This window comes from Engystomops pustulosus, chromosome 1 (genome assembly GCF_040894005.1).
Source record: "Engystomops pustulosus chromosome 1, aEngPut4.maternal, whole genome shotgun sequence".
NCBI lineage: Eukaryota > Metazoa > Chordata > Amphibia > Anura > Leptodactylidae > Engystomops > Engystomops pustulosus.
The window spans coordinates 125,802,800-125,830,057 of record NC_092411.1 but is presented as its reverse complement, the minus strand read 5'-3'; the positions used below and the strand labels follow the sequence as shown (position 1 = coordinate 125,830,057).

The 27,258-nt window shown below is 38.9% G+C and overlaps 1 protein-coding gene across 3 annotated transcripts; it reads left to right on the top strand.

The window, feature by feature from the left end:
• Window positions 1–107: 107 nt before the first annotated feature.
• On the top strand, window positions 108–26,656 carry ZDHHC21 (zDHHC palmitoyltransferase 21). Of its 3 annotated transcripts, XM_072152914.1 has the most exons (9): window positions 108–353; window positions 5,443–5,620; window positions 13,974–14,177; window positions 16,518–16,616; window positions 18,632–18,743; window positions 20,649–20,787; window positions 23,347–23,463; window positions 24,551–24,594; window positions 25,704–26,656. In XM_072152914.1, exons 3-9 carry the CDS (start codon window positions 14,024–14,026, stop codon window positions 25,834–25,836), a joined length of 798 nt encoding a protein of 265 aa, XP_072009015.1. In that variant the 5' UTR covers window positions 108–353; window positions 5,443–5,620; window positions 13,974–14,023; the 3' UTR covers window positions 25,837–26,656. The 3 variants fall into 3 exon arrangements, with proteins under 3 accessions (XP_072009015.1, XP_072009007.1, XP_072009022.1); XM_072152906.1 differs by lacking the exon at window positions 5,443–5,620 and having other exon boundaries at window positions 111–353; XM_072152921.1 differs by lacking the exons at window positions 108–353; window positions 5,443–5,620 and adding an exon at window positions 404–443.
• Window positions 26,657–27,258: the final 602 nt, after the last annotated feature.

Genomic DNA, 27,258 nt, shown 5'->3' with positions numbered 1-27,258 from the left:
GGTTCAGACCCGACCACCATGTCTAAGCCTCATAGATGTGATGTGCCATGTAGTGCTCCTCAGCAGGCAGCCATAAGCTTAGCACTATGTCTGCTGTGCTGTCTCCATGGAGAGGCAGGAAGCACCGTGCGTCCTATGGCAGCGCTGTTATTGGAGAGCAGAGGAGGAAGAGGAAACCATCCCTGGCTTGTTGTGGTCTCTTCTGGGCGGTGCACGCTGTGTGCAGCAGGAACAGGAAGCGGAGGGCAGAGCAGAGCGAGCGGCGGAGCCGGTGATTACCGCAGGCGGGAGCCCGGAGTGTCCACGTGAGGCAGCCCATGCACGGGGTCTCCTAGTCCCTGCTCGCCGTGTAGGTGAGTGACAAGTGCTGGTGGTACAGTGTAGTCCTGGTGTAACTGCAGACTTGGGAGCCATACCCTGCCAGGGGCAGCTGAAGGGCTCAGGTATGGAGGGAGCCCCTTGCCCTGTTTGTTGGTGTATGAGCTGTAGTGACAATGCCCCCTGTGAGTTGTGATACTTTCCCATGTATTCAGCGCTGCCTTCTAATTAGCAAGTCATACAAGGAATTCTATGGGATGGACGTCTACACAATAGATTTAGCAGTATGTTTAATTCTGTAGTAATTTATCAGGGGTATTAGACTGGACGTTTATGACTAGTATGACAAAGGTGGTGAGGTTTTGTCCCCAAAATAATCAGTGCAGGGATTTTGGTGCAGCTTTCTGGTGTAAACTAAGCCGACTAATAAAAGGTACAAAGTACTCTTTATCCTACAGCAGATTTACCACCCAGTCCACCCCGTGCAGCGTAAGATTGTCTAACTCTGAACCGTCTTACCTTATGACTAGAGATGAGGAGACCCAATGGTTGGGTGCGGCCGCCTGACCCGGACGTGTTACCGGATTGGCCAATCATGCTTGTGACCATTTGCCAGATTGGCTGTTTGGGCACCAAACTGGCAATATGTCCGTGTCAGCTGTTCGAACCTAACCATTAGGTCCGCTCATCTCTACTTACTGTGCATCCATCTCTACATAGACCATGTTTTGACATAGATATATAAAAACAATGAACTGCTAGTGTCTAATAATAATAAGTCTGAGCACAATGCACATCTTTCTCAGCTCACAGTACTCCTGGGCATAGGTCTGGAATACAGTGTACCAGTGCCTCGTAATAACCCTGAGCAGCATGCAGGTCAGTCACTGTATAGGGCTGGTATATACAATGTAGTTCTACTGTCCAGTAATAGTAAGCCTGGGCACCATGCAGGTCAGTCTCTGTATAGGGCTGGTATATACAATGTAGTGCTACTGTCCAGTAATAGTAAGCCTGGGCACCATGTGGGTCAGTCTCTGTATAGGGCTGGTATATACAATGTAGTGCTACTATCCAGTAATAGTAAGCATGGGTGCCATGCAGGTCAGTCTCTGTATAGGGCTGGTATATACAATGTAGTTCTACTGTCCAGTAATAGTAAGCCTGGGCACCATGTGGGTCAGTCTCTGTATAGGGCTGGTATATACAATGTAGTGCTACTATCCAGTAATAGTAAGCATGGGTGCCATGCAGGTCAGTCTCTGCATAGGGCCGGTATATACAATGTAGTGCTACTGTCCATTAATGGTAAGCATGGGTGCCATGCAGGTCAGTCTCTGCATAGGGCTGGTATATACAATGTCATGCTACTGTCCAGTAATAGTAAGCCTGGGCACCATGTGGGTCAGTCTCTGCATAGGGCTGGTATATGCAATGTAGTGCTACTATCCAGTAATAGTAAACCTGGGCGCCATGCAGGTCAGTCTCACCTTATACCACCATTAGCATGGGTCTGGTGACTTGTATATACATTGACACTCCAGTTGGCGTCTGTGTGGTATACATATGCCAGATGCGGCTCCATTTGAGCGTTTTCTTATTTTGAGTATTGGGTCCATGTCCCAAAACCACCATTAGTCCTTTGTTCTGAAAGGTCTGATGTGCTTGTGGCACATACCTTGTACACGTTTAGTTTTAATTCCTGTGCACTTTCTATTTGTATAGTTAGGTTTGTATATGCCTCCTCAGGTGTCGCTCATAGTAATAGGTATGATTCTAGGAATGGAAAACAGTCATTGAAAAGTTGCCTTAGGTGTAGTAATAGTTATGTGTATCGCAACTTTAGCTGACGTGTTATACTTTGAATTACTACATCTTGTACTTCCTTCGTTATGGAGCTGATTCAGAATGATGGAAATGCAGAAGGCTTAAAGGGGTTGGCCACTTTACCTCATGTATTTCATAATGTGTGTAAGTGTGGGGGGCAGGATATTATGTAATTTACCAATGTACATGTATTAAAAGTTCTGCACTTCTTTCTTAACCCCTTAACGCTCTGCGCCGTAGCTCAACGGCGCAGAGGTACAGGGGAGGTATAAAGAGGGCTCACGGGCTGAGTCCTCTTCATACAAGGGTGGGGGTTGTTGCATATTGCAGCAAACCCCCACCGCTAATAACCGCAGTCAGTGCTTGCACCGATCGCGACTATTAACCCTTTCATTGCCGCCGGCAGCATTTAAAAGACGGCGGCGCGTGGGTGCCGCCATCTTTATTCCGATCACCGCGCACCCGAACGTCATCGGGGGGCGGCGATCGGTTGCCATGGTAGCCCCGGGTCTTCGTTTGACCCGAGGCTTAATGGCTCCTGCAGATTCGTTACAATGAGCCAGTGGCTCATTGTAATAAATGAGCTGCAAAAATGCCATATATTGCAATACAGAAGTATTGCAATATATGGTAGGAACAATCTGACCATCTAGGGTTAATGTACCCTAGATGGTCTAAGAATTAGTGGGGAAAAAAAAAAAAAAGTTAAAATAAAAAAAATTAATAAAATATTAAAATTTCAAATCACCCCCCTTTCCCTAGAACTGATATAAAACATAATAAACAGTAATAATCAGACACAATAGGTATCGCCGCGTCCCAAAATGCCCGATCTATCAAAATATAAAAATGATTACGGCCGGCGGCGACCTCCGAGACGGGAAATGGCGCCCAAATGTCCGAAATGCGACTTTTACACCGTTTTAAATCACATAACAAATGGGATACAAAATGATCAAAATGTCGCACAGACCTCAAAATGGTAGCAATGCAAACGTTGGCTCATTGTGCAAAATATGACCCCTCCCCCAGCTCTGTGCGCCAAAGTATGAAAAAGTTATTAGCTTCAGAAGATGGCAAAACATTTTTTTTCATTTTTTTTACACATTCGTTTAATTTTTGAAAATGTATTAAAACACAATAAAGCCTATATAAATTTGGTATCACTGCGATCGCACCGAACCAAAGAATAAAGCTGAGGTGTTATTTTGAGTGCACAGTCAGTCATAAAAACTGAGCCCACAAGAACGTGACTTTTCAATTTTTCCACATTTGGAATTTTTTTTCAGCTTCGCAGTACACGGCATGTTAAAATAAATAACATTACGGGAAAGTAAATTTTGTTACGCACAAAATAAGCCCGCACACAGGTCTGTACACGTAAAAATGAAAAAGTTATGGATTTTTGAAGGTGGAGAGCGAGAAATGAGCGAAAAAACCCTGCTTCCTTAAGGGGTTGATATGTAAGTTAAGCCTCCTGTCTCTTATCTCATCAGCCAGACCTCCCTGTCCATAAAATGGCTGATGGAGGGTCATGTGATCTCTATCTGTCCATGCATAATCGCCCTGTCATGATTGTATTTATGAACATAGGATCAAAGTTCGGGCAGGGCAAGGTAAAGTAGGCATACCTTTATTAACTATTTTAGTTGGATTATCTGCTATAAAAATTACTTTTGTCTTTTTGTTAATGAACCATGTTAGGAGTGGGTGTGATGCTGAAGCCCAGAGGAGTTCTGGTAACGCCCACCAGAGCACTTCAGGTTATACATATATATATGTATGTGTTATTTTTAGAACAGAAGAGCCAGCTTATATAACTAATAAAGGTACACTGTCATTAAGCATTTTAACTGCTTACAAAGCACTGGTGGTTACATTTAGCCATAGATTTCCTTTAAGCGTATCATATTTTAATTCATCATTCTCTGTCATCTAAAAAGTTCTAGGGTCTAAAGATTGGCAAGAGACCAAGAGAGGGGGTTTCAGCAGTTCAGGCAGCAGGGGAATCACACTTGCCATTTGTAAAACAATTTGCACCAGAAATTCACCTTGCACCACCTCTACTAACCCCAACATATTTAAAAAGACATTGTTGCAATGATTCTGGCCCAGATAAGGGGAACCTGTCATCAGGAAGATAATTTTTATATGATGACAGGTTCCATTATCCTCTGGCATGTTGATGTAAAAAATACCTTTGTACATTTAAATAATTCCAGTGCTTTTCAATTGCTTCTTTAACATTACCTGGCCCCATGCCAGCAGTGGGTGGTGAGACCCAGCTGAGGCAGTTCAAACGAGAATTGCTTGCAGCAAAGTGCTGAAGTATGTGGGGAATAGGGCATTGAGGGAGGAGGAGAGATTTAGGAGCAGATGACTTGTGTCATGTGAATAAATGTGCATTTTGGCCTTGTTTTAATAGCTAGTGTACACCTCAGTGTATTTCGATGGGCTAACACACAGTCCTGTGTATGAGCCGCCTTCCGAGGCACAAATTATAAAGCAGGACCTATATCTGCCTCTCTGCGGCTTGGGTTGTCTTTTTCTATTGTGATGGGCTTGTGAGCTCCGTACACAGGATGCAAACAATGTACCACAGGTTCTGGCCCATGAAAAGCAGAAAGACTTCCTAAAACGCATGTGTCTGGTGGTGGATTCTTACCAATACATTGCAAAAAGCATGCTGCACACAAATGTGTTTGGCTTGTGAAAATGAAAATCCAATGGACCAAACTAATAGCAGTGTATGTGAGTCCTTTCTTACATCATACAGAAATACAATGTAAGGAGTCCATTTCTGCCAGTCGATGTGGAGCACCAAACTGTTTTCAGTCTTCGGGACTATACCAGCTTAATGCCTTTTTCTTATGTGTGTTGGCCATGGTTTGCACAGCTTGCACTTTCTATAGGTTCAAACAGAGCTGAGGATTTCATAGCCTCATGTTAGAGCCTAGTGCCCCTGAGAAATGACTCGGGACATGTCCTATTCTTGGCCATGTTTGTGGCTCCTATAGAAGTCTAAAGGGCTGTGAAAAATGACGAATGATATGAACTGTTTTTGTGGACCTACAGTTAAAAATACTAAATACATCTATGTTTGGTCTGGAAATGTGCCCTTGTTTAATTATGTTGGGCTTGTTTAATGTGTCTGAGAAGGTGATACATCTGTGTCTGTTTCCTAAGCCAGCCGTGGATTGGCGTGTTATTTTTTTGTGGCAAAATTAGCAACTTTTCTGCCCCCATTTCAAAAAGAATTCTCTTTTTCAAAATATCAACATCTGGATTTATCCACAGATAAATCATTTGCAACACTGGGAAGCTTGGTCATGCCAGACTCTTAGCAGGCTGCAAATAAGGGAACGTGAATATTTGCATGAGGTGACTTTCCCTGGTAATACCAATTGATTGCCGGAAATGCAGAAGCCGCTTCTATTTAACAAAGGATGGATTTCATGAGACGACCTCTTAAAATGTGAGAGTGAAATGGTATACGTATTATTTAAGCAGGTGACCTTTGCCTCTGCTTCTCTACCTAATTGCTTAAACAACATGTCCTTGTAATACAGAGAAAATCTATAGTGGCGTTCCATACATCATCACCATCTGTTCATGAAGCAGCTTTTACTTGGTGATTCATTAGGATTGTGCTAACATGCAAAACTTGTGGAGCCTGTCAGGCCAGATCACAATGATATAATGTACAGCATACAAATGTATGGAGAGCAGATAACGCACAATGGTTACCAAGTAAACAGGCCTTTGGTAACTGAAAGGAAGTTGTCATTTTATCTGTAGTTACTGTGCTCAAGGAGACACCCTGTTTCCGCATAAATATAGCGAGCTTGTACTGCTGTATTTGCTGTGTAAAACAACCATACTAAGTAACATTATTTATAGTAAATATGTGATGTAAAGCTTGTCTATTTTATTGTCTTGTGCCTGCTGTAACTCACTGTCCCATCACTGCATAGAGATATTATTTAATCTGACTCCTCAGAAAGCTTCTGATTGGCTTGCTAGAAAGATAGACTTCAGCAGAGATGGGGTGATCGGCAAGGTTGCGCCTGTCATGAGGCGAGTGGAGCCACACAACTCGGGCCCTGCTCCCTGCTGGATAATTGATGTTGTTCTGTTATTCTGATTTTGATGTTCATACTGATTTTAATAGGTTTTCTGCATAACAACAAAAGCTGTGAAACAAAAAAACCAAAGTATAGGTTGCACTGCACCCAAATGAATGGAAAACGGAGAGCGCAAAATAATACATAAAGTAAGGAAAAATAGGAAGTGAGCACGCAGGACCCTATAAGGCAAAGCGGGTGTAATTACATAGTATAAAACAGGGGTCTCAAACTCAATTTACCTGGGGGCCGCTGGAGGTAGATTCTGGGTAAGGCTGGGCCGCATCAAGTTTTCCGCACAAAATGCGCTTACAAAATATCATTATTCAGATTCAAATGTCATGGCGTCTCCCAGCGCAAGGAAAGCCCCAAGCTGGGAGACATGTTTTCTCTATGAACGCGTCCTGTGCACCGAGGGGTCCCAAGCTCCTACCGCACTGAGCCCAGTCAGGGACACTCCATCCCCCCCTCCCCCCCGGTACTTGCCTCCCATCAAAGAAGATGAAGTCGCCGCTCTGACCTGCACCAAGTGCGTTCAGAGCGGCGACTTCATCTTCTTCAAGTACCGGAGGGAAGGGGATTAACCGGTTACGGGCCCTTTCCTGTTTTTTCATGTCCATTTTTCACTCCCCACCTTCAAAAATCTATAACTTTTTTATTTTTACAAGTAAAGAGCTGTGTGACGGCTTGTTTTCTGCGTAACAAATTGCACTTCATAGTGATGGTATTAAATATTCCATGCCATGTACTCGGAAGCGGGAAAAAAATTCCAAATGCAATGAAAATGGTGAAAAAACGCATTTGCGCCATTTTCTTGTGGGCTTGGATATTACGTCTTTCACTGAGCGCCCCAAATGACATGTCTACTTTATTCTATGGGTCGGTACGATTAAGGGGATACCAAATTTGTTATAGGTTTATAATGTTTTTTACAAAAATTAAAACCTCCTGTACAACAATTATTTTTTTGATTTTGCCAACTTCTGGCGCTAATAACTTTTTTATACGTTGGTGTACGGAGCTGTGGGTGGTGTCATTTTTTGCGAAATTTGATAATATCTTCAATGATATCATTTTTAGGACTGTACGACCTTTTGATCACTTTTGATAGATTTTTTATATTTTTCAAAATGGCAAAAAAGTGCCATTTTCGACTTTGGGCACTATTTTCTGTTACGGGGTTAAAAGCATTGAAAAAACGTTATCATATTTTGATAGATCGGGCATTTTCGGACGCGTCGATACCTGATGTGTTTATGATTTTTACTGTTTATTTATATTTATGTCAGTTCTAGGGAAAGGGGGGTGATTTGAAATTTTAGGTTTTTTTTATTAAAATTTTTTTTTTTTTTTTTAACTTTTTTGTATTTTTATTTATACTATTTTTCAGACTCCCTAGGGTACTTTAACCCCAGGTTGTCTGATCGATCCTATCATATACTGCCATACTACAGTATGGCAGTATATGGGGATTTTCCTCCTCATTCATTACAATGTGCTATCAGCACATTGTAATGAAGGGGTTAAAACGAAATAGCCTCGGGTCTTCGGAAGAGGTTTCCGATAACGCTATCATTGTAACACTGCTGCGTTTGTTTTAGCACTAGGAGCTGCTTACCTTAGTAAGCAGCTCCTGGTGCCAAATTTCTGGGTGACAGGTCCTCTTTAAAGAATACCCCTTTTAAGCACTGCTTTGAGGTAATGGACATGTCTTAAGGGGTCGGCCAATAGTGCTGGTATTAATATGAAAGCTGCAATAGCATATAACAGGTATACTATATAAAGGTTCAGATACATATTTCCTATTCACTATTTACCATGCTTTATTAGAAGCATTGTTTTCCAATATAAAAGTTTGCTAGCTGCAGTTATCCAGATAATCCTCATGCACACAAACTATAATGGGGGATGTGTGCTCGCCATTCTTTCCGTGGCTAGAATATGTCCCCATTTACTTATATGCGCATGACGCACATTATAGAGTAGGACCTATACCAGTATATCAGCCATTTTTGAAATACATTTGACTTATTCGATTCAATATTTTAGCACACCAATTACTTTGAAATAAGCGTTTTCCTATTTTGTTCCAACTAATTTATGTAAAATGTTATCTATATGCAGTGGAATCATATCCTCGTGAGGGTGACACGAGGTATTAGTACTTGTACAATGGTCCAGCCATACTGTTATTAGGTACTAAAATAAAATAAATACTGCATCAGCTGTGACCAGCCATTATCTAAAGTATTGGCACTCCTGCAATTCTGTCAGATAATACTCATTTTCTTCCATAAAATGATTACTATTCCAACTTTTTTTTGGTATTAACCCCTTAAGGACGCAGCCATTTTACAGCTTAAGGCTCAGTCCCATTTTTTGGATTCTGACATGCGTCGCTTTATATGGTTATAACTTTTGAACACTGTTACTTATCAAAACGATTCTGAGATTGTTTTTTCCCCACATGTTGTACTTCATTTTAGTGGTAAATTTTGGCTGATAAGTTTTGCGTTTATTTACAAAAAAAAAGAAAATATGATGAATTTTCTGAAAAATTTGCCATTTTTGAAATTTGAAATCATTGCGTTTTCAGGCAGATAGATGTACCACCTAAATAAATTGCTGAATAACATTTCCCATTTGTCTACTTTACATTTTCACCATTTTTGAAATGTCTGGATAATTTATTTTGATGTCACGCGGCTTACAAATCGAATAGCGCTTTTCCGGATTTTCAGAATTGACTATTTTGGGGATAAATACAGTTTTGAATGAAAATTTACATATTTAGCATCAAAACCCCCTATATAATCAACCCAATTTCAAATCTGCACCCCTCAAGCTATCAGAAACAGATTTTACGAAGATTGTTAACCCCTTGAGATCTTCATAGTAATTACATCAAAATGGAGGCGAAATTTAGAACAGTCAAATTGTGCCAGTTATACGTTCATTTAGCCCTAAAATTTACACATTTCCAAAAGATAAAAATACAAAACCCACCATACAATTTGTTTTACAATTTCTCCCGAGTACAGAGACCCCCCACATGTGGCCGTGACTTGTTTTATGGGCACACAGTGAGGCGCAGAAGGGAAGGAGCACCCTACAGCTGCCAGGATTTTACTTTCCTCATTGGCCTCTTTTGAAGGCTGTAAAATTTTCGCTTTTGCGCTATTAGGGCCATGTGACGGCATTTTTTTTGCGGGATGAGATGCTTTTTCCAATGTTACGATTTTGGGGTTGGTATCACCTATTGTTGAAAATTTAGGAACTTCTTTTTGAGAGCAGGAGTAGAAAAGCATCAATTCTCTGTTTTTTTTACTTTTTTTTTTTGTGGTGTTCACCGTATAGACTAATAATCATATTATCTTCATTCTATGGGTCGATACGATAACGGGGATACCAGACACGAATATATTTTCTTGCGTTTTACTAAATTTGTAAAATAAAACCCTATTGTGGGGAAAAATCTATCATTTTTGTATTGCCATCTTCCAAGTGGCATAACTTTGTTACGTTTTTGGCTACGGAGCTGGTTGATGGCTTGTTTTTTTGCGGGACACGTTGTACTTTGCACCAGTACCATTCTAGAGTACATATGTTTTTTTGATCACTTTTTATAGCATTTTTTGTGGGATTGAATAGGTAAAAATCATAATTTTTGGAGGGTTTATAACAGTTCTTTTACGGCGTTCATCGTGCGGGTTCAATAATGATTTACTTTTATTCTACGGGTTGTTACGGACGCGGTGATACTATATATGTGGGGTTTGTGTTATGATTTAGACTTTTTTTTCAGTTATATGTCTATTTATATGTTTTGGGGCTTTTGGGCATTTTTGGTGATTTATTACTTTATTTTTTTATTGAATAATTTTTTTTTTTTACTTTTTCCACCATGGGAAATGAACAAGCAATAATCTGATTGCTTGTTCATAATAATACCCTGCAATACTTATGTATTGCAGGGCATTATCAGTGTCAGCCTATGCACTTGCATAGGGTGGCACTCTGCCAGTAAGATGACGTCATAGACGCCATCTTACCGGCAGTTCCTGCAGGTAACACTGGGGTCCAGATCGGACCCCAGTGATACCGTAGCAATGATCGGTGCCCCCCGAAAATGATTCGGGGGGGGCGATCGTGGGGGAAAGACCCCCCAGATGCATGTTAGATGCCGCGGTCGCGATGACCGCGGCATTTAACAGGTTAATCACCCGCGATCAGAGACAACTCCGATCGCGGGTGTTACACTGGGGTGTCGGCTATCAGTCACAGCCGGCACCCCGTGTTTCCCGATGTCGGTTCGGCTCAAATCTTGAGCTGAACCGGCATCGGCTCAGCGTCCGATATATCGATATATCGGACGCTGAGCGTTAAGAGGTTAATATCTTCATTTATTTTGCTTGGAATGAAAAAACACTAAAGAGAATGGAAAAAAAAGTAAAATCATTGATCATTTTACACAAAACTGTAAAAATGGATCGGACTAAAGTATTGGCACCCTCATCCTAATACTCTGCTCTGCTGGAATTTTAGACCATTCTTCTTTGGCAAACTGCTCCAGGTCCCTGAGATTTGAAGGCGCCTTCTTCAAACTGCCATTTTTGAGATCTATGGGATTCAGGTCTGGACTCATTGGTGGACACTTTAGAAGTCCCCAGTTGCTTTCTCACAAACCATTTTCTAGTGCTTTTTGAAGTGGGTCTTGGGTCATTGTCCTGCTGGAAACCCATGACCTCTGGGGGAGACCCAGCATTCTCACACTGGGTCATACATTATGCTGCAAAATGTGTTGGTAGTCTTTAGACCTCATAATGCAATGCACCGTCAAGCTGTCCAGTGCCAGAGGCAGCAAAGCAACCTGAAAACATCAGGGAACCTCCACCATGTTTGACTGTAGGGACCGTGTTCTTTTCTTTGAAGGCCTCCATTTTTTTTTTCCCCTGTGAACTCTGTTGATGCCTTTTTTCCAAAAAGCTCTACTTTTGTCTCATCTGACTTGAGAACATTCTCCCAAAACATTTAAGGCTTTCTCAGTTAAGTTTTGGCAAACTCCAGCCTGGCAATTTTATGTTTCTTTGTAAGAAGTGGGGTCGTCCTGGGTATCCTACCATACAGTCCCTTTTCGGTCAGACGCTGACGGATACGGGTTGACACTGTTGTACCCTCTGACTGGCAGCTTAAACTTGTTTGGATGTTTAGTTGAGGTTCTTTATCCACCACGCGCACAATCTTGCATTGAAATCTCTTGTCAATTTTTCTTTTCCGTCCACATCTAGGGAGGTTAGCCACAGTGCTTGGGCTTGACACTTCTCGATGACTCTGCACACATCAGACACAGGAACATTCAGGTCTTTGGAGATGGACTTGTAGCCTTGAGATTGCTCATGTTTTCTCACAATTTTGATTTTGAAGTCCTCAGACAGTTTTTCTCCATCCGCAATGTGGTACACACAAGGACACAGGACAGAGGTTGAGTCAACTTTAACCCCTTAACGCCGAAGCCACTTTTCACCTTCCTAACGCGGCCCATTTTTTTAAAATCTGCCCTGTGTCACTATAAATGGTTATAACTTTGGAAAACTTTAACGTATCCAAGTGATTTTGAAAATGTTTTCCCGTGACACTTTGTATTTCATGTTAGTTAAAAAAATTTTGGTGGTATGTTTTGCATTTATTTATGAGAAAATCAAAAAGCGTAATAACTAACATTCACCGAATGTCTACTTTATGCCTCCGTGGTTTTTTATACATACTATCATTTTGTAAGATGTTATGGGGCTTTGAACATCAGGTGCAATTTTTCACATTTTCATAAAAAAAACTAAATCCTGCTACTGAGGGACCTGCTCAGCTTTCAAGTCACTTTGAGAGACCTAAATAAAAGTAAAACCCCATAAATTACTCCATTATAGAAATTATATTTTTTTTGGCTAAATTAATGTGTTTTTCATAAAATGTACAAATTCTCAGTGGATAAAATACCAAAACGCTCCACAAAATTTGATACCCAATCTCTCCCGTGTATAACAATACCCCATATGTGGTGGTAACCTGCTGTATGGGCACACGCCAGGGCATTGAGGGGGGAGCTGCACCGTTCAGAGCAGATTATGCATTGTCACTTTTTATTGGCTACACAATCTTTATTTTTTTGGCAATTTGAACATAAGGGCTTATTTTGCGATATAAGATGCACTTTACAAATACTTCATTTTAGTGGGTCTGTAGCTTTTTGATGAGATTTTATTAACTCTTTAATGTATGGAGGAAAAGAAAATTGTCAATTTTGGGTTTCTTTTTTTTGTATATTTTGGGGGTCGTACACAGTACACTAAAAATACTATAATATTTTTATTCTATAGATCACTACGCTTACGGTGCTACCTCATTTATATAGTTTTTTATATATTTTACAATTTTACAGGAAAAAAACAAATATAAAGAATCTCAATTTTTTTTTTTTTTTTTTTTTTTTTACATCGTCATCTTTTCGGAGATATAACTTTAATATTTTTTGGTTGACAGAGCTAGTTTAGGGCTTATTTTTTACATGTTGAGTTGTCCTTTTCAGTGGTACCATTATGGTGCACATAACTTTTTTTTTTAATCACTTTTTGGAACATTTTTGTGAAGGGATTTTATGAAAATTTACATTTTTGGCGAGTTTTTCGCGTTTTGTTTTTACGGTGTTCACCTTACAGGTCCAATAATGTTTCTGACTTATTGTAAGGATTGTTACGGACGCAGGGATACCAAATATGTGGAGTATTTTGGTGATTTTTCAGGTTTTTTTGCTTTATTAGATGTGTATAGGGATTGTTTGTGTTTAGGGGACTTTAACTTTATTTAATTAAACACACTTTTTAATAAAAAGAATTATTTAGTGTTAACTTTTTTTTCTTTACTTTTACAGGTTAGCTTGAACACTGATCGCTTGTTCAAGCTATTCTTCACCTAATACAGTGTAATACAGATGTATTATATGCTGTATATGCTGCATATGCTGTATATGCTGCGCATGCTCAGTGTGTCACAGCCGGGTCCTTGGAAGCAGATCGCGCAGGTCCGATTCCACGTGACCGCGGAGTGTTAGGGGTTGACACCCGCGATCGGAGAAATCTCTGATCGCAGGTGTTAGAGGCGGGTGTCGGCTTTAATATATAGCCGACACCCGCAGCTTCTGGCGCCGGCTCCGTTCAGGAGCCGACGCCAGAAGCTTGACGTACTATTACTGCATTTTGCGGGAACGCACCTCCCGCCATGCAGTAATAATGTCAAATGTCGGGAATGGGTTAATCTATTTCAACTAGCTGCAGGTGTGATTTAGTTATTGCCACCACCTGTTAGGTGCCACAGGTAAGTTACAGGTGCTGGTAATTACACAAATTAGAGAAGCATCACATGATTTTTCAAACAGTGCCAATACTTTTGTCCAGTACTTTTTATGTTTGGTGTGGAATTATATCCAATTTTGCTTTTTGACAGTTCAATGGTTTTCCATGAAAGAAAACTTAAATGAAGATAATAATACCAAAGAATTTCTGATTGCAATCATTTTTTGGAAAAAACTGAGTATTATCTGACAGAATTGCAGGGGTGCCAATTCTTTTGGCCACCACTCTATATGTACAAACTACATGTAAAAATTATGTTACAGCACAAAGTCATTTGACTTCCTTTATATTTTCACAGATTGGAGCTTTAACACAGATTTTCTTGAGGAAGACGTCAAACTATGAGCAATGGGGCTACCTATACATTTTGTTGTTGATCCACAAGGATGGTGCTGTGTTGGGGTCATATTTTTCATCTGGCTTTACAACACCGTGTTTATTCCAAAGCTAATTCTCTTCCCACGCTTTGAAGAGGGACATGTTAATGCCCCTGCAATATTGGGTAAGTTACCAAATCTTTTGTGCTATATAGCTTTCTTCTCATAAGCACATGGTTGTGTTGCTGTCTTTTTTTAGGATGCAAGTGATCTTTTTACTTTTATTTCTTAAAGGGATAAAGTTTGCTTCTATGATTCACAACATTTTATGGGCTTCCTAATGTAGGCAGAGTAATCTCCAAGATGGCCACTAAAAGATACTACAACTCCCATGAGCGCTTAGTTCTCAGCAACTGTGCTTTCCTTTCCTGCTGCTCCCAATGATGATCTAAAAGATGCCCTGCTCGTTACCATAGTAATGATCCATGTGCAACTACCATCACCGCACTTTGCCCCACTGAGATGCCGTCTCGCCACAACACTGACTATACTAGATTTGTCACATTCTTTATTGACGTACTATGCGCCAGCACATGATAAATCCCCCCTATATCAGTATGACCTGCCTTGTGCTGACTGCCCCCATGTACATCATCATCCAGTCCCCTCCATGTAAAACCCATGTATCCCCTCTAACATACCGTCCCATCTAACAGACAATGTCTTCGTTTCAAAAGGTTCTGTCTGGCATTTGACATGGCTGCCTTCTTTAACAAACAGCACCACACCTGACTACGGTTTGTGCTAGTATTTCAGATAATCTGTGGAAAACTTAGAGAACCTGTCATGCAAATTAACCAACTCAAAGACTGTTGGATGATATCTTTTGTGTTTATGAAAAAAATGAAATTTGGCAAAAATTTGAAAAAATACTTTATTTTTAGTTCTAAATTCCCAACTTTTGATGCAGATAGTCATAGCTCCCAAATAAATTCATAACTTACATTTCCTAAATGTCTGCTTTATGCTGGCATGTTTTTTAAGATTCCACATCATTACTAGAATGTAATAAGGCTCAGAATTCATGTGCCATTTTTAAAATTTTTTGGGAAAATCACCAAAACCCGTAGTTAGATGGACCTGCTCAATGGACTGTGAGAGGCCTAAATAATAGCTAGACTATTAGTATTAGTAGCGTTAGTTGTTTTATAGGGGTTAAAACAAAATGCAGTCTACAAATTGTAAGACAATGTGCTCGTTTTGGAGTGGAAAATTAAACATTTGCAATGGATTAAATGAAAAATGGCTTCACAAAGTTTGATACCCAATTTCTCCCGAGTACACTGATCCCCCATATGTGGTGGTATCCTGCTGTATGGGTGCAAGGCCAGGCATAGAATGGAAGGAGGCGCCATCCGGAGAAGATTTGCATTGTCACATTGTACAGACTATAATTTTTTTCTTACGGTGGACCTAAAGGGGCTTTTTTTTTTTTTTTGCCATATGAGATGCACTTTTCTGGTACATAATTTTGGGGCATCTATAGCTAATTGGTGAGATTTTATTAACTCTTTGTTGGTGGAGGAAATGAAAAACATCAGTTTTTAGGAAGATTTTTTTTTTTTTTTTTTTTTTTTTTTTTGGGCCATTTACCATACCATAAAAATAGTATATTATTTTTATTCTGTGGATCGCCACGATTACGGAAATACCTCATTTATATAGATGTTTTTTTTATTTTTGCCCCATTTTTACTGAAAAGTAATTTGTTGAAAATATTGTTAATTTTTAGCATTAAGTTGTTCTTTTTAGTGGTATTTTAGAGTGCATAACTTTTTTTTTTAATTACTTTTTAGAGCATTTTTAAAAGGTATTTAAAAATTATCTTTTTTCGGAACGTTTTTGTGTTTCCTCCCTTCCATAGTTATTGAGGAGAGCCCCCTAGCATGCGTATTATTAGGAGTATTAAAGGTTGACAGAGACTAATAATGTTGCAATTCAGCGGTTTTTGTTTTTTTGTTTGTTTTTTTGGATAAGGCCTAGGCCTAAGCCTCCGTACAAGAAAGAATTCGTAGATCACTTGAATGCGATCATACAATAAGAGTATTCATGTGAAAAGGAATGGTATTCCGAAATTATGGGTTAAATGGTTTGATACACCTGATCTGCCTTCGACTTTCCTTATAAGACTAAGGGCAAGTCTAGAATATCAATTATGATTGGCAAAATAGGTAATGGGAGGGGGTTGGGTAGGGAAGGAAAAAGTATGTGATTGTAAAGATGCCTAAATCATAACCTAGAATGTGAACAATGTAAAGGAATAGAGCTACAACTAACTATTTTGTAATGATTCTAGGGTAAAGACATATACATTACAAAGGTAATAAGAGACACTTGCAAAAATCAATGATAGGGCTCAGCACAAGGATGCATAAACGAAATGGCATGCATTAATGTTGTGACTATATACCAGTCAGACTATACTATTAGTTTTGATAATGTTTTATATTTTTTATGCCTTTCAGCTTATTATATAGCTTCTTTCTTCTGTGTGGTTTCACTTTTAAGAGCATCTACTGCAGATCCTGGTAAACTGCAAGATAGTCCAAAAATCCCTCTTACTGGTAAGTGTGTTATGCTTAAAGTTAGTTACTACATTATAGAAATTTTTACCTTTACAGGTAACTTTCTTAAAGGGATGACCGACTGTAAGAAAAATCTAGGTGCCATAGTGGGGAGGGCTTTTAAAAAAAAAAAAAAAAAAAAACCTTTGGTGCTCTTGGTGTCCTGCACTGTGCTCCATTGAAGCTCTGCTCCAGCAGCTTTCAGGCAGCCTGGCATGCTCGTCCTTCCCAGCGCTGTATCAGGCACTAAACATGGTGACTGCTGGGCGTGCTAGGCTGCCAGAAGCTGGTGGAACGGAGCTTCCATGTCCCTGTAAACATAAAAGGCCACAACTCCAACGGACCGCGGTGCAGGACACTGGGGGCACTGGAGGAGGTGAGTACCTTTTATTCTTCTCAGTCGGAAAACCCCTTTAACCATTTCTCCAATATATAATGGCAACTTTGGGGAATAGTAAGCAAATTTTTTTTGATTTAACCTGATAAATATTCATACACAACGAATTGACAGAATTTGAACTTAAATGATTACCTGATGATAGATGATTATTCCCGTATTTTTTTCGGACTACAAGACGCTTCTTACTATAGGACCCACCCCAGATTTAGGCTTCCAAAAAAAGGAAAAATATATTTTACACCAATTAAAATATCCCTGTTGGTCGCACTAAAGCACAGCACACACAGACCTACATCTACGCACTCATCTATGTATCATCCATAGTTACACACTTAGCTCGGCATCATCCATCCACATACAAACTCAGCTCACCTGTACACACTCGCACACATACTTCCCCCATTCCCCTTCTTCTTACCTTGTCCCAGGGCAGCATGGCAGTATGAGACCTGTGGTGATGTAGGAAGCATGTGATCAGTCACATGATTCTGACATCATCGCAGGTCGGGGGAGAGGAGAGAGCAGTGCGGAGGCACTCCTCTCTGGGAGATCGGGTGCAGCTCTGTGTCAGGGCATCATCCAATCTCCATTACAGCAGTCAGGAGATTCTAGCAGAGCTGGATCCTCCTGACCTCCGGTCTATAAGACAGATTTTTTTCTTGCTAAAAAGTGCGTCTTATAGTCCAGAAAATACGGTACTTACCACCTCGTCCTCTCCCCTTGTGTAGTAACTTTGCATGGCCGCATTTTGATGAAAAATAAGTTTATTATATAATACATATTACATAATTACAAATTAGGCTGTGGTGCTCTGCAGTGCACCAACAGGCTCCACCGTATTACCTAGCGCATGCATAACATTCCCTGCGCTGCCAGCTTGCTACCCAGCGCGAGATTTGGATAGAGAGCCGCTCATGTCAACTGCTCTTGGGGTGGTGCCAGACATAAATAAATTATATTACCGAGGAGCCTGTTGGTGCTCTGCAGAGCACCATGTGCTAATTTAGATATGTAATTAACTTACTTTTCACCGAATTGCAGCCATACAAAGATGTAAGAAATAAAGCTTACTACACACGGGGACGGCACAAGGAGTTAAATAATCAGGTAATCTAATGGTAGATGTCCTTGTAAGGAAATATATTCTCTGATTCTTGCCTTATAAAACACCGTGGCTGCCTGAATCCATTTTGCACACTTATGCAGGATCTGGCCATATTTTTAAAACCTCTTTTTTTTTTTTTTATAAGAAAAGTAATGATTTCTTTTGGTCTCCAAGGCCAGGATCCTTCATCAGGGTGCAAACCCCCCCCAAAAAATCAGTAAGTGATGCTGCTTTATAAGGTATGAATCAGATGGTAGATCTCCTTTTTAAAAATGGTGGTATGTACTCAGGAAAACACAAGAAACGAGCATAGTCACTGTGACGACCATAGGAAACAACCTGCACTTTGTCTCCTCTTTTTCATTTACACTGTTGTGCTGCATGGAGACTGGCTAATCTGAATTTCATTAAATTGCATATTTTGTATTAAGTGACGTTTTAAATATTGGACAAGCTTCAAAAAGTAAACATGTAGATGCGGAGTAACTACTACTTTTACCCTTTTTGTAGAAAAAGAATTTTGGGAACTATGCAACAAATGTAATATGATGAGACCAAAACGCTCTCATCACTGCAGCCGATGTGGACACTGTGTCAGGAGGATGGATCACCACTGTCCATGGTAAGTGCCATAACAATTTCTAACCCCCTATGTTTATTTACTTATTTAGTAACCAGTTACAAAGCTTTGCAACTAAAGTCCATTGACGGAACATACTGCTCATTTCCCAGACTTCCATTTCTCGGAATATATATATATATATATATAATTTTTTTTTTTTTTAACCCCTTAACGACTTGGCCTTTTTTAGTATTTTCACTTCCATTTTTCACTCCCCACCTTCAAAAATCTATAACTTTTTTTATTTTTCCACATAAAGATCTCTGTTATGGCTTATTTTCTGCGTAACAAATTGCACTTCGTAGTGACGTTATTTAATATTCCATGGCACGTACTGGGAAACGGTAAAAAAATTCCAAATGCAGGGAAAATGGTGAAAAAACACATTTGCGACGTTTTCTTGTGGGCTTGGATTTTACAGCTTTCACTGAGCGCCCCAAATGACATGTCTACTTTATTCTTTGGGTTGCTACAATTACGTGGATACCAAATTTGTATAGGTTTTATAATGTTTTCATACATTTAAAAAAAAATTAAAACCTGTACAAAAATGTTTTTTTTTTATTTTGCCATCTTCTGGCGGCAATAACTTTTTCATACTTTGGTGTACGGAGCTGTGGGTAGTGTAATTTTTTGCGCCTTTTGGCGTTTTCATTGCTATCATTGTTAGGACTGTGCGACCTTTTGATCACTTTTTATTAATTTTTTTATATATATTCCAAAATGGCAAAAAAATTTCATTTTTGACTTTGGACGCTATTTTCAGTTACGGGGTTAAAGGCAGTGAAAAAACGTTATTATATTTTGATAGATCGGACATTTTCGGACGCAGCAATACCTAATGTGTTTATGATTTTTACTGTTTATTAATATCAGTTCTAGGGAAAGGGGGGTGATTTGAATTTTTAGGTTTTTTTATTATATTTTTTTTTTTTTTTTTACTTTTACTATTTTTCGGACTCCCTAGGGTACTTTAACCCTAGGTTGTCTGATCGATCCTACCATATACTGCCATACTGCAATATGGAAGTATATGGGGATTTTACTCCTCATTCATTACAATGTGCTGATACCACATTGTAATGAATGGGTTAAAACGAGACAGCTTCGGGCCTTCGTGAGACCCGAAGCTGTCATGGCAACGGATCACCGCTCCCCGTGACGCCTCCGGCAGCATTGCCGGCGGCGATTGCCGTAAAAGCACAGGTGTTACCGGTAAGCCTTTGCTGCAATATGCAGCAAAGACTTACCGGCTATGGAGAGGGCTCGGCCCGCGAGCCCTCTCCATGCACCGGCGCGTGTCGGGAAATGGTTAATACTGCTTTATTTTTTTTTTTTATTTCTATTGCAAATGTGCTACAGGAAGCTATGTGGACAAGAAGGGCTCATTGGTGCTGGGGCAGGGGTGTAGCCTGCCCAACATGCACTTACTTGGTGTAGAGGTGTTCTAATGTGGAAGAGTCGCAAATTCCTGGCCCTTATTTAATTTTTTTTTTTTTTTTTTAAATTTCCCAAATATTGTAAAGCTATATATATTTGGATAGTTGCAATCCTATTGAAAGGTAGAGTAAAGGTAATATGTCATTATTTATTTATTTCACACAAAAAAAATGCAGAATTGATTTTTTTTTTCCTCCAATCCTCAGATAGAGTTGGTTAATAAAATATAGCAAAATAAAAACACACCGTCAAACAGTAACTGTAAATTTAAAAACTGTTTTTAGAATTAAAGGTTAAAGAAAAAACCCTGAAAATAGCCTCATTCGGAAGGTCTAATTCTACTGTGTCCCTGAAGAATGTATTTATTTAAAATGAACGTAATGAATTCAAATCTTTGTACATTTTGTTATATATTTATATGCTTGTTTTAACCTTTTTTTTTATTGTTATTGAATTTTTCTGCAGGATAAATAACTGTGTTGGAGAAGATAACCACTGGCTGTTTCTTCAGCTGTGCTTCTACACACAGCTCCTTAGTGGTTATACTCTAATTCTAGATTTCTGCCACTACTATTACTTTTTGCCGATGAAGAGCATTAACTGGGTATGACTTATTTTTTTTAAACATTTCCTACAACCATAATTGTTTTTGATTCCAATAGAATGGACATAATAGAAAGGAAGAACCGTAAACTCCAGAGGGCTTTATTTATTGTGTTATAAACAAATAGGCCCTGCACCTATTGAAGTGAATGCAGAAACCTACACAGTCGCTACACAATAGTTTGCGTTCATTATGAATCATGTGCAGACAGCCTCTCAAAAACCCTCATACGCAGTACATTAGTGTAAGGACTGAGCTGCACACAGACTTTGTGATAAATGGACATGACTGCAGCTGAACAATTTGGACTGCAAAGTTTTCTAATTAAATTGCTTTAACATTTTAACAAACTTTGCATGAAGTAATAGTACAAGTGAATAAATAAAATGTTGTTGTCATACAAAAGTGTCTTCTTTCTCCACTTTGCTTTTTCCACAAAAAAAAGTCATTCTGAATTTCATCTAACAGCTCACTGAGGTGTCAGACTGCCTTAAAGGGGTATTCCCATCTGGGCATTTACATTTAATTAAATTAATTTGCCATCTGTAAACATTTCTTCAATTGGATCTTAATTAAAAAAAAATGTTCCAGTGTGAAGATAATTTCTCATAAATGTAGTCATGTTGTCCCTTAGAAACCAGATAGCTTCCTTGGATACAACCACATCACACTCTGGCAGCGGTGGCCAGACATGCGCTATAGAGTCCTGTCGGACCACCAGGATTCGGTGTTCATTACCAAGGGGTGGCTGTGCGACATGTAGTAACTCCCGGACATTTTATATACAATAACCTTTTGTTTCTTTGTGCAATCACTCCAGCAAAGGTGGCCGTATCCGAGGAGGCTATCTCGTTTCTAAGGGACAACTTGGCTACATTTATGAGAAATTATCTTCACACAGGAAAATTTATTTTAATAACATCTAATTGAAGAAATGTTAACTTATGGCAGATTAATGAATCTGGATGTGAGTGCCCAGATGAGAATACCCCTTTAAACCCTTAACGCTCTGTGCCGTAGCTCTATGGCGCAAAGGTATAAGGAGTGTATGAAGAGGGTTCACGTGCTGAGTCCTCTTCATACAAAGGTGGGGGTTTTTGCATATTGCAGAAAACCCCCACCGCTAATAACTGCGGTCGGTGCTTGCACCGATCGCGGCTACTAACCCCTCCGTTGCCGCCGGCAAAGTCGCCGGCGGCATTTAAAAGATCGCCGCGCCCCCGAACGTCATCGGGGGGTGGCGATCGGTTGCCATGGTAGCCTCGGGTCTTCGTTTGACCCAAGGATACATGGCTTCTGCATATCCATTACAATGAGCCTGTGGCTCATTGTAATGTATAGTGTGCAAAAATGCCATATAATGCAATACAGAAGTATTGCAGTATATGGTAGGAACGATCTGACCATCTAGGGTTAATGTACCCTAGATGGTCTAAAAAATAGTGAAAAAAAAAAGTTTAAAAAATTAATAAAATATTAAAAGTTCAAATCACCCCTCTTTCCCTAGAACGGATATAAAACATAATAAAGAGTAAAAATCACAAACATATTAGGTATCTCCGCGTCCCAAAACGCCCGATCTATCAAAATATAAAAATGGTTACGGTCGGCGGTGACCTCCGAGGCAGGAAATGGCGCCCAAATGTCCGAAATGCGACTTTTACACCTTTTTACATCACATAAAAAATGAAATAAAAAATGATCAAAATGTCTCACAGACCTCAAAATGGTAGCAATGAAAACGTCGCATCATTTCGCAAAAAATGACACCTCACACATCTCCGTGCGCCAAAGTATGAAAAAGTTATTAGCGTCAGAAGATGGCAAAATTTTTTTTTTTTCTTTTTTGTACATATTCGTTTAATTTTTGAAAATGTATTAAAACACAATAAAACCTATATAAATTTGGTATCACCGCGATCGCACCGAACCAAAGAATAAAGCTGAGGTGTTATTTTGAGTGCACAATCAAAGTCGAAAAAACTGAGCCCACAAGAACATGACGTTTTTTTTTTCAGTTTTTCCACATTTGGAAATTTTTTTCAGCTTCGCAGTACACGGCATGTTAAAATAAATAACATTACGGGAAAGTAAAATTTGTTACGCACAAAATAAGCCCTCACACAGGTCTGTACACATAAAAATGAAAAAGTTATGGATTTTTGAAGTTGGAGAGCGAGAAATGAGCTGAAAAACCCTGCGTCCTTAAGGGGTTAAGGCTTTATGTATAGAGGAGAGGTGAGCAGTGAGTCACAGCAGCTAGCACACAGATGACTAAGGAGAAAAAGCTCACATTTTGACTATAAACTGGGTTTTTTTTTATACACTTAACCACTGAATTATTCAAAGTTTGTTGAAAAGTTAATTAAGCTTTTATTCCCTTTTTGATTTTTGGTTGTTTTGTTTACAGTGTAAAGATATGAAAGCAGAAAGCCTCACAAATGGGCTATATGTGGCTTTTAGTGAAATCGGAATCTTTTTTTTTCTTTAGTAAAGTATTGTCTCCCACTGGCATTATTCTAAAAGTGTGTTAAATTGATCTTATTTGCTCTTTTGCAGGATTTATTTGTATTTAGACATGAATTGGCTCTCCTCAGAATATCAACTTTCATGGGCATTGTCATGTTTGGAGGAATGTGTAGTTTGTTCTACACACAGATTGTCGGCATATTGACGGTAAGAGATTATTAGTTACTGTGACCTAACACAACAGAAACCAAGTAGTATACCTATGTTTAGATGTGCATGTCCATTATGTCTTGAGAAAAAAAGTGAAACCATGTCTAATTTATCTCACAATATACATTGTTAGCATCAGTAAGATATTGCTTGATTTCTTCAATCATCTTCCAATTTATTTTTAGTATAAACATCAAAAGGTATATACATCAACTTAACTAGACACTTCTGTAGCAAATACAGATTACCCAATTCATGCTAAAGTTAAAATGTCTTGCCTACGCAACACATTGGTCAATTTGTTATTTACTTTTATGATATACCTATATCTTAGGATAACGCAATAAAATGTTTGAATTGTAAAGCCTATATCACTATAATAGTAGGTATTGTTGACTTAGAGTTACCAAATTAATCTTCATGTAGAGTGCTTTTTATATCTTCGTTATTAGAATTGGAGCTTAAAATCAACGACTCATGGATAGTAATACAGCTGTACTGAACTACACTACAGATGAGAGGAAAGCTGTGTTGTATTGCTTGCAAATGAAAGCTAACTTCTTAAAGCTGTATGAGCTGTACATATAAAAGCTATCTTGTAATATTCCTAGACTTAGAGTAGATATTATAAGTACACTTGCTGACCACAGCTAAGGCCGCTTCACACAATCGTATATATGGCAGCCGTATGCCAGAAGCACGTATGGTGGCTAGTATACAGCTGCCATAGAAGTGTACGCACACACGTGCTCAAGGTACCGTGCCGTTGTTGCAAAAAAAAAAAAAACATGTTCTATCTTCGCCAGGGTGTAGCACACGTTAGCGTTAAAGCAGCGAAGAGCAGCGATGGTGGCTAACCTATCAACCCCCCCCATTGGTCTTCTGCCTACACTGTCAATTGTATTATCTCAATTAAGTAGCAAGTTGTATGGATATCTGCAGTATATACACACATTCCATCAATACCATCGCAGTGCCATAATTTCAAAAAGAAAGTTTGCCCATGTGATATATTTGGCTTACACAGAGTCATTGATGAAAGCTGGTAGCTTCAACTACTTTCTTTTCCATTTTTATTTTTTAGGATATGACTACCATTGAGAAGATGTCCAGCTGTTGTGATGAAATGTATGTAACAGTACTTACTATTGAGATCAGATAAACCCTATCTTTAAGATTAAAAAAAATGTATTCTGAATGAGCTCAAGGTCACATCTTTGGTAGATATTTCCATTATTCTCTCTTGGAATGGAGCAGAATAACAGAAATCCATTACTAATGGTAAACAGAACCATACATGCAAGGCAATCATAACTGATCCTAAAGGACATCTATCATCAGATTTACAAATGGTAGACTGTCCAAACATACATGCTGGCCCTTTTGCAAAGTCTATGGCACAGTTTTTTTTATGCAATGGAATGCCTGTGTACTTTATAAAAGGGCAAACTACTACAATATTCTGTCGCACTTGGATTAATAAATCTCCCCTATTATTGGAAATGCAGATAAAGATCTAAATCTTGCCTAATGTGATGTGAAAGATTTGTATTTTTCATATGGCACCAAAAGCATCTGAAGTGATGCTCCTCCTTCAAACTTGACTCGTCTCAGCCAATACATGACTCTCTTCTGCTCATTTGCATATGACTTAAAATATGATTTTTTTTTTTTATAAGTCTATGCAGTTCAATCTTTTTCTGCATTATTTATGTTCTATCCTACAAAATTGATGCAGTCTAGACCAAGTAGCTCAAATGCACATGTGTAAGTTGTTCTGCGTGAACGTTCTACATGACAGAAAATTGATGGTTTTCTTATCATCTACTTACATGTACTATTTGTTCACATTTTTACTAACCTGCAATCCTGATGCAGGAGGGGAAGTGACATTTCTGTTTTTGTTCTCATGAGGGGTGTTTTATGATAAGACAAAATGGTATTTTGGTTCAAAGAAGTACTTGCCACTGTTTAGCTGACATGAATTCTTGTCATCCCAGGATTGTCTACAACTTCAGAAGTTGCCCTCCATTGATTGACAATAAAGTCCCAGCCCCTGCTAGGTGGTGTTAAAACGCAGCTGCATGTCACAATGAAAGCAAAGCTGAATTTGTGATGCTAGGAAACACAATTCATCTAAGCCTTCTAATAGATCCCCAGCCAACCTTGTATTGTCTACACTGACTGAAATGCACCATGGGAATGCCGTCTTTCACTAATAATGCTGTCTTCTGTAGATCGAGAGCTCGAAAACCATGGCAGCAGACCTTCTCAGAAGTTTTTGGCACTCGCTGGAAGATCCTGTGGTTCATTCCTTTCAGGCGGAGGCGACCACTGCGTGTCTCCTACTACTTTGCCAATCATGTCTAAACAGATGGATGGTGGGCACAGATGGGTCCGCCACGCTGGAAGCAAGTTACAGGTTTTATCATAACAGTGCTATGACAGTCTTCAAGTCAATTATAATCCACCCACCAATCTTAGACATCACAAAGTGCCCCAGGCTTTGTTTTAATAGTGATCTCAATGCAGTTGGGGAAGAACTGTACAAGATATGTATTTATGTGCTGAACGTTGTATCCTTTCAAGACGTCCTTTTCCCCTCAGGACACATTGAGCACCCTCAGGCTAAGAACTTAAAACATGGATTAAGATTCATGTCAGGCAAAAGTTTTCGACAACTTTTTTTTTTTTTTTTTTAATATTTTTTTGTTATCAATGCACTGGCAGCGATGCCTAGAATCCGTTCTAATCATTTTTTGCTTAATTTATATATATATTTTTTTTTTACATTTTTTTTCTTAACAAACCAAATAGTATTTATTTTTTTATATGAATGTAAACCGTAATGTCTTTTTTGAACAGTTTTTTGTTTTAAATGTCATTTATTTTTCTGTGCTAATTCTGTATATGTAAATGTAAGAAGATAACTGTTTACGCGAAAAATATATTGACTTAGTCTAATTTTTATATATTCATGATACAAGAGGTGATTTTATTGTAAACATTGCTACTACATTTTCTTTCACTTTGATTATATGGTACTCTATGGCTGTTTTAACTGGTAATTGGTGGTTTACTCTTTGATTTTGCTGCTGTATATTGTTATTCTTTTACTGAATATTTAACAGTGTATGTTTTTTCTTAAATTTTGGTGTCGTTTTTTGCCAATACAGGACATAAAATGGAAGTGGGTCTAATTATTTCATTTTTAGTAAACAAAGTAAAAAAATCATTCGTACCTTTCACTAATGTAGGACTTGCGCACATATAATAAAGACAATTACACATGAAGAATGACTGTGCGATTATGGCAGTTGGATTCCCGTCAAATCCAATTAGCAGTCATTGCATAAATGGCCTAGGTATGGAAATTGTCACCTGAGGATTTATGGCTTTATGCATCAGTCACAACTACAGCAAGGCTGGTGTCATAAGCAGACAAATTCATAAGGTTATATAAAACTGTTAAAAACGCACAAACATGTATATACCCCATGCCACAGTGTAAGGCTAATCTCTCCATGGAATCAAAGGTCATAATCAAGTGTAGACAAAATATGCAACAATATATACACTTCCAACAAGGGAACTTACAATGAAATGCAATAGTAATAATAGTGTACATCACCAATGTCCATGTCGCTGGGGGGAGGTTCATCCTGCTTCATCCATTACAGTTCATGTTAAAGGAAACCTACCATGAGAAATCTACCATCGGAAGTAGATCTGATAGTAAATGCCTCCTGCCTGCCTCTGTCCTAATTCTGTAATTAACTTGTTACAAAATTA